This window comes from Lactuca virosa, chromosome 6, assembly GCF_052849685.1.
Source record: "Lactuca virosa cultivar CGN04683 chromosome 6, Lactuca_virosa_CGN04683_v6, whole genome shotgun sequence".
Classification (NCBI taxonomy): Eukaryota; Viridiplantae; Streptophyta; class Magnoliopsida; order Asterales; family Asteraceae; genus Lactuca; species Lactuca virosa.
The window spans coordinates 277,504,979-277,513,612 of record NC_136431.1 but is presented as its reverse complement, the minus strand read 5'-3'; the positions used below and the strand labels follow the sequence as shown (position 1 = coordinate 277,513,612).

At 38.1% G+C, this 8,634-nt stretch overlaps 1 protein-coding gene across 1 annotated transcript; it reads left to right on the top strand.

The window, feature by feature from the left end:
- Nucleotides 1–6,981: 6,981 nt before the first annotated feature.
- On the top strand, nt 6,982–8,076 carry LOC145122563 (uncharacterized). The gene has a single exon (XM_079058152.1). It carries the CDS (start codon nt 6,982–6,984, stop codon nt 8,074–8,076), a length of 1,095 nt encoding a protein of 364 aa, XP_078914278.1.
- Nucleotides 8,077–8,634: the final 558 nt, after the last annotated feature.

Sequence of the window (8,634 nt, the reverse complement as noted above, 5' to 3'; positions counted from 1 at the left end):
TTGTCCAAAAATGACATAACTCTTGTATTTCTTTTTTTTTAATTTATAAAATCTTTGCCGGGGCTTCGGCCTCTTTCCCAAAAAACCCTAAACCCTAAACCCTAAACCCTAAACCCTAAACCCTAACCCCTAAACCCTAAACCCTAAACCCTAAACCCTAAACCCCTAAACCCCTAACCCATAAACCCTAAACCCTAAACCCTAAACCCTAAACCCTAAACCCTAAACCCTTTAGTAAAAGGCGAAAGAATAGTTCGCTTTGTGGGGAAAAGGCTTGCTTTCCCGCTTGTCAAAGATCGTCTTCAAGACCTTTGGAAGGAACATGGATTGTGTGACATCTTTATTAATAATGATGACATGTTCTTTTTTAAATTTGATAACGACAAGGGTATGAATTTCGTCCTTCAAAAGGGAATTTGGAAGATTAATGGAATCCCGATCTTCCTTAGAAAATGGGACCCGAATGTTTTCATTGAAAAACCAACTCATGACCGGGTCCCCGTTTGGGTTAATATTTTTGGCATCCCCCTTCAACTCTTTAACAAAGATGACTTAAGTATTATTGCTAGTAAACTCGGAAAGCCTTTGGAAGTTGATTCTTACACCTCCACCATGTGTGAGCGGGCTACGGGTAGAGCGGTTTATGCTCGTATTCTCATTGAGATGTCGGCAAATGAACCTTGGGCAAATGATATAAAAATCAAAGCAATCACGGCCAAAGGTGCCACATCTACCACCCTTAAAGTGGAATACTCATGGATCCCTAAGAGATGCGATCATTGCAAAATATTTGGTCATGATCTCACCACTTGCCCCATTCACACGACCAACATCCCCGTCCAAAAGACGGCAAGGCCCACTCCGACAGAAGTTGACAAAGAAGGTTATCAAATGGTTAAAAGGAGACATAGACCAATTCCTATCCCTAAAAAGAAGGTTCAAGTTGACAACCGCAAAGGTAAAGGGCCAGCTATTAAGATCGCTCAAGTCTACAAGCCTATCATTCGTGACCAGAAGAAGAAGAATGTGTCGTCCAACATGTTTGATGCTCTTTCGCATCAAAGAATTGATGACACTGAAGAAGATCCTAGCATCCCTCCTATCTTCCTTCCCAGAGATACCCACTCAACCTCCGATTCACACCCGAGCTCTTCTCACGGTGGCCATATCTCTTTCCCAGTTGATCAGGGTTGATGCTTTTGGTTAGTTTAGCTAGTTCATTGTCTTGCTTTGTTTTTTCCTTGCTTTGGGGCATGTCCCTTTGCTTGGTCTTATTTTTATTTTTCTTCGGCGTTTGTCCTCCTTTCTTGTAATTTCTTTTTATTAATAAAATTTGCCAAGGGTAATCCCTTTTATCCAAATAAACCCTAAACCCAAAACCCAAAACCCTAAACCCTAAACCCTAAACCCCTAAACCCTTAAACACTAAACCCTAAACCCTAAACCCTAAACCCTAAACCCTAACCCCTAAACCCTAAACCCTAACCCCTAAACCCTAACCCCTAACCCCTAAACCCTAAACCCTAAACACTAAACCCTAAAACCCTAAACCCTAAACCCTAAACCCTAAAACCCTAAACCCTAAACCCTAAACCCTAACCCCTAAACCCTAACCCCCTAACCCCTAAACCCTAAACCCTAACCCCTAAACCCTAAACCCTAAACCCTAACCCCTAAACCCTAACCCCTGACCCCTGACCCCTGACCCCTGAACCCTGAACCCTGACCCCTAAACCCTAACCCCCTAAACCCTAAACCCTAAACCCTAAACCCTAAACCCTAAATAATCGTATTTGGATCTTAAACTTTGCTACCTGTAGTCGATTTTTTTTTTGGAGGCAGGGGCAAGTTGGTCATTATTATGGAAAGTTTGGTAGTGTTGAGGTGTTGGGTTTGATAACTGAAGGGGATTGGAAGATGTTTTTTTATCATTGTTGTGGTATATTCATAAGGAGATAAGGAAATATGAGAATTGAAGATTATTATTACTATTGGGGTGGATGGATAAGCAAGCAGGGGCAAATATGGAAATTTTGGTTATGGAGATGTTTTAATTTGATAATTCGAAATCTTCATTATTATTTGTATAAAGGAATTGACGGGCATGGGATTTTTGTCACTTTTTCCCTTAAAAGTGAATTGCTTCTCGGTTTGATCCCGAGTATCATTTGGTTTTTACCTTATGATGTGGATTTAATTCATTTACATTTGGGTTTTATTCCTAATTGTTATGAATTTCCGCCTTGGAAACAAGGTGGGTATATATACAGAATTGACGGATTTGGGATTTTTATCACTTTTTCCCTTAAAAGTGAATTGCTTCTTGGTTTGATCCCGAGTTTCATTTGGCTTATGCCTTATGAAGTGGTTTTAATTCATTTACATTGGGGTTTTTTCCTCAATTGTTGTGAATTTCCGCCTTGGAAACAAGGTGTGTATATACATGGAATTGACGGATTTGGGATTTTTATCACTTTTTCCCTTAAAAGTGAACCTCCGCCTTGGAAACAAGGTGTGTATAAACAAGGAATTGACGGATTTGGGATTTTTATCACTTTTTCCCTTAAAAGTGAATTTCCGCCTTGGAAACAAGGTGTGTTTATACAAGGAATTGACGGATTTGGGATTTTTATCAGTTTTTCCCTTAAAAGTGAACTTCAGCCTTGGAAACAAGGTGTGTATATTCATGGAATTGACGGATTTGGGATTTTTATCACTTTTTCCCGTAAAAGTGAATCTCCGCCTTGGAAACAAGGTGTGTACATTCAAGGAATTGACGGATTCAGGATTTTTATCACTTTTTCCCTTAAAAGTGAATCTCCGCCTTGGAAACAAGGTGTGTATAAACAAGGAATTGACGGATTCAGGATTTTTATCACTTTTTCCCTTAAAAGTGAATATCCGCCTTGGAAACAAGGTGTGAACTCTCAAGGAATTGACGGATATTATTTTTACAAAATTTCAAGGCTTGAGCTCATATTGAAGTTTTTTTGGTTAATGGTTGAGGATGCTGAGAGAGGGATTGCTAAAGTGAAGAGGAAGGGTATTCAAATATGGGTGTTTGAAGAGTGGATTAGCTTGAAGATTTTGAAGAATATTGTGAGATTGATTATGCGAAGAAGGGTGCTTGAAGGTTGGATTGGTTTAAAGATTTTGAAAAATAAGGGTTTTTTTTGGGATGAAAAGTGGATATATTGAAGGTTTTTTTTGTTGATATTGAGACTTGGCTTGATGTGTCTAAGGATGGGATTAGTGTGCATTTTGGAAATTGCAAATTTGAGTGCATAGATTCTTACATGGTTTTACTTTTTTTGGGATATATGAAGAATATAAATAAAAACATAAGGTGTACAAAGTTGGTTGCTATTTTGGATACTAATTTGGGTTTAAAGATTCGTCATGGAATTTTGAAGAAGTTGAGAGGTTTTGGGACTTATAGACATTTTTTGATTGATTGGATTGGGTTGAAGAAGAAGGATACCATTTTTGGAAGATACTTGAAGACTATAAGACATTTGGTTTGCATGGATACTTGGAAGGTTGAAGACCACTCCGGATTGTGGAGTTGGATGATAATAAATTGTTGTTTATTTGATTTAATTGTTGTTAGGCCTAGTTTATGTTTTTGGTACCTTTTAGATGTTTGGCTTAGGTGCACTTTTGGGGTTCGTCCAAAATTGACTTAAACTCTTGTTTTTTCTTCTTTTTGGTATAAAATCTTTGTCGGGCTGCGGCCACTTTCCAAAAAAAAAAAAAAAAAACCTAAATCCTAAACCCAAAACCCTAAACCCAAGTCATTTGCAAAAAAAATTTCTCTCTCTAAGATTCTCTCTCTCGTTGTTCAGTTTTTGTGGGTGACTCGGCGGTGCTTTGGCCGGTCGGAAGCTGTTTCCGGCGCCGGTCCTCCACTCCTTTTGGTCGCCGTTTCATCATCGTCCTTTGTATTCAGCGTGTGAATCGAAGGATCAATGTTTGGAAGATTTGGAAGCATGTTTGGCTTGAAGAATTCTGATCCCCCAGATCCAGATCGTCAAAGGCTGTATGAGGAAGATCTCGATGCTGAGCCTGGTGCTGTTCGACGAGGAAGGAAGGTCGTCTACAAGGATTACTCGCCTTACTGTGGGGATAAACCTCCACGATTGAAGGAGAAAATCAAAGCGCGAATTGATCGGAATTTAGCAGAGAAGAAATTTTTGGAATCGAAGAACTCAAAGGATGGATCGAAGATTGTTTTAAGAGCTGGTGTGCGTGAGGTTATCAAATCAGGTTATGGCAAGGAGAATGTTGATCCGAATTTCATCGATTCGGAATTAGAAGCCATGGAAAATGCGATTAAAAGTGGGCAGGCCATCGATTCCAAAATTCTTCTACAACCTGTCAAGAATAGCAAAACAATTAACGAATTGATGGAGGAAAGGGGGTTTGTGTTGATCCAAGCCACTTCTGATATGGTCGAAGGGTTCAATTCGTCAAAATCGGTTTGTAAAGAGGCCAATCCTTCGATCGTTCATCCTGGGAATGAGGCGAGCAAAGTGAAGGGTATTTTGGGGATAAAGCCGATGAGTTCTGAGACTAAATCTATTTCGCCTTCTGATCCTGTGAAGATAGGATCGTCTCCTGCATCAGGTTCTATCCCTATGAAATCAGTTAGTCCTTCCAGTTTTTTCCCTGTAATTGTGAATTCTGTGATCAATCCTGATAACAATTATGATGCTGTTATGAATGATTCTGTGATTGGGGGTACTATTTTGAATGGCGAGACTGGTAATAATTCGAAAATGCAGCAGGGGGGTAACTCTATGAATGAGGATACGAATTTGGATGGTAGTCATGGAAATAATTTGAATATGGAACAGGGGAGTAGTTTTCTGAATTTGAAATGGGATAAGGATCCAATGAATGTGGATAGTTTTTCAAAACCAAGTATGTCTCCTGCAGCCAAGTTGGTTAGTGATTATAATAAGAAGACTTATGCTCAAATGGTTTAATCTACTAGTTCTGTGGTTGATCTTAACATCAAGGTTATTCCTAAAGATGCTGGGAAACCTACTGGTAAAGTTGAACTTCCATATGCAGATTTGATGCTAGGAGGAGCTCCTTATCATGCTACTCTTTATGGATTTTTTGTGGGGAAGAAACTTGCATTTCCTACTGTCAATCACTTTTCCTTCAAGATGTAGAAGATTTTTGGGTTAAAGGATATTATGGTTAATGATGAAGGGTTCTTTTTCTTCAAATTTGACTCCAAAGAAGGTATGACAAGTGTGCTTGAAGGTGGACCATGGCTAATAAACAATGTTCCTTTGTTTATTCAAAGATGGAGGCCTGGATTGGTTTTGAGTAAGCCACATATTAACTCTGTTCCTGTTTGGGTTAAAGTGTTTAATGTACCATTGGAATACTGGAATAATAAGGGTATCACACTTATTGCTAATGAAATTGGAAAACCGATTACTATGGATAAGGTCACTCTGAAGATGTGCAAAGAACACTGGGGAAGACCTGCTTTCATGAGATTTCTTGTGGAGATGTCAGCAGAATCAGAGTGGTTGAAGGAGATTAGTGTAGTCTCAATTGATTTTGGGAAAGGAGATAAAGTGGAGTCAAAGTGTAGGGTGGAGTATGCTTGGAGACCGGATGTTTGTTCTCATTGTAAAATTTATGGGCATAAAAATAGCAATTGTAGTATTTTGCATAGTTTGGAAGATGTTACCAAAGATGATGATAAGGGTGTTAGTGAAGAGAATAACAAAAATGGAAAAGTTGATGATGAGGGATTTATTTTGGTGACTAAGAAGAATAATAAAGGAAAGCAAACAAGTAATAATGTGGTCTATCAGGAAAATGGGAAAGTCGATTTGATTAAAACTTTTGAAAAGAGCACTATGCCGTTAGAAAGAAGTGTTAATGTGGAAAGGCAAGGAAAAGTTGTGGAAAATGAGGGTAATCAAGGAAAGGAAAAAGGAAAGCAAGTTCAAGGTCAAGAAGACAAAAATGTTAATCAAAAGGATCCGCAAAGTAGTAAAGGAAAAGGAAACAGGAACAATGGGGAAAGTTATTCTAAGTTTGCTGTTGGGAAAATCAAAAAAGATGGGAAGGAGGTAGGGGCATTTCAGTCTTTTGATGGGAAGAATGGGAAATTGAGTGGAACAGGGGTGTTTATCCCTAAGGAAAAGTTGGGGAAAAATGTGAAGAATGTTATTGATAATTTTAATGCTAGAAAAGAAGAAATGCAGGGGAAAAAAGATGAAGGTCAAAGAAAGGTTTATGTTCCAAAGAAGCAAGTGGATATTAAAGTTAGCTCTAACTTTGATAATATGGGATCTACTTCTGGAAAAGATTTTCAAGATGAGATAATTTCAAAAAATCCTTTTGATGTGTTATCAGAGGAAATGGGGTTAAGGGATATGTCCTACTTGGATGAGATTGATCCGGAGATTTTAACTGGAGGTGCCCGGGAGATAAACACCGAAATTCCAATTGTTGATCAATGATGATGAATATAGGGTGTTGGAATGTGAGGGGTTCTAATCTTAGACCTAAGCAGGAGGAAATAAAGAATGTGATAAATAATAATAATTTGTCTTTGTTTGCTATTCTTGAATCTCAGGTGAGATTTAATAAGCTGCAAATGACATGTAATAAAGTTTTTGGAAACTGGATGTGGATTTCGAATCAAGACATGAGCCCTAAAGGCACTCGTATTATTATTGGTTGGGATCCGGATGAAGTTGTTGTCATGCCGTTGGATGCTAACAGTCAGGTTATGCATTGTCAAATCCTCTTTATTAAAGAGAATAAGAGGATTTTTTGCTCTTTTGTCTATGCTTGTAATTATTATATAGACAGAAGGAAACTTTGGGATTCGCTGGAGAAACACAATTGTTCGATTTCTGGTTCTCCTTGGTTGATTGCTGGTGACTTTAATGTTACTAGGGAACTTGTTGACTCGATGGCTGGTAATTCTAAAATATCGAGGGTATGGTGGAATTTAATGAATGCATCAACCGTATTGAAGTTCAAGATATTAATCGGAATGGTTTACATTACACTTGGAATCAAAGACCGCGTGGGGTTTCTGGGGTCTTGAAGAAACTTGATCGTGTTCTGGGGAACTTCAAGTTCATTGAAGATTATCCTAATGTGTTTGCTAATTTCCAGCCTTATAGGAATTCGGATCATAGTCCTATGATTATCAAATTCCCAATTAAGAAGAAGTTCAGAATTAGGCCGTTCAAATTTGTTAATTCCCTTGTGTTGTTAGATGATTTTCTTCCCATTGTTGCTAATGTCTGGAAATCTGAAATTGAGGGGTTTGGAATGTTTCGGCTTTGTCAGAAATTGAAACTTTTAAAGAAGCCTCTCGGGAAGTTGTTAAATGTTCAAGGCAATTATGCAGAAAAAGTTTTCAAGTGTAGAGAAGAGTTATGTCGGGTGCAGAATGATCTTGATAAAGACCCATGTAATGAAGATTTGAGATTTGAAGAAGGAATTTATCTTCAATCTTTTTTGAATGCTAGCTGGGAAGAAGAATGTTATTTAAAGCAAAGAGCTAAGGTGCAGTGGCTTAAGGAGGGAGACTCTAATATTGCTTATTTTCATAAAGTAGTTAAAGGGAAAATTAATAGGAACAGAGTTGAAACAATTCTTGATGGAAATGGCAATTGGAAGGAGGGGGATGAGGCTTTTAAAGTAATTGTTGACTATTTTGGTGAGTTTCTTGGAGTGGAACATGCTGTTGACCCCATTGTTTCCCCGGATAGTCTTTTTTCTAGTAAACTTGATAGCCTGCAAGCTCTTGATATGGTTAAAGAAGTTACTAATGAGGAAATTAAGGCTGCGCTTTTTGATATTGATGATGATAAAGCGCCTGGCCCTGATGGCTTTTTTTCTAAATTCTTTAAGAAAGCTTGGATGATAGTGGGGGACGATTTTTGCTTTGCTGTTAAGGAATTTTTTCTGTCAAAAAAGATTTTGAAGAAAGTTAATGCTACTGTTATTGCGTTAGTTCCTAAAGTTCCTACTCCAGGCAAGGTTAGGTTGGGGATTATCGGCCGATCTCCTGTTGCAATGTGATTTATAAATGCATAAGCAAAGTTATTGTTAATCGTATCAGAGAGCATCTTGGGTGTTTGGTCTCGGATAATCAGTCGGCTTTTATTCCAGGGCGATCTATTTTGGATAATATTCTTTTATCTCAAGAGCTTGTCAAGGGATATCATATTGATAGGGGTTTTGCTCGTTGTGCTATGAAAGTTGATATTCAAAAAGCTTATGATACGGTCAATTGGAAATTTTTGCAATGCATATTGAAAGAGTTTGGATTTCACGATTCTATGATCACTTGGATTATGAATTGTGTTTCTACTTCCTCTTTTATGATCAATATTAATGGGAGTTTTCATGGTTTCTTCCAAGGAAAAAGAGGTCTTAGGCAAGGGTGTCCTTTGCCCCTTTATCTTTTTACTCTTGTTATGGAGGTTTTTAACCTTATGCTCAAAAGGTGTACACGGGAGAGTAATGGATTTAAATACCATTGGAGATGTAAAGAACAGAAGCTTACTCACTTGTGTTTTGCTGATGATTTGATGGTATTTTGTCATGGAAATTCTGGTTCGATAAAAGTGATCAAGA

Bases quoted from the DNA above. Each gene is read 5' to 3' on its own strand.
- LOC145122563 (XM_079058152.1), top strand. From the start codon at position 6,982: ATGGTGGAATTTAATGAATGCATCAACCGTATTGAAGTTCAAGATATT.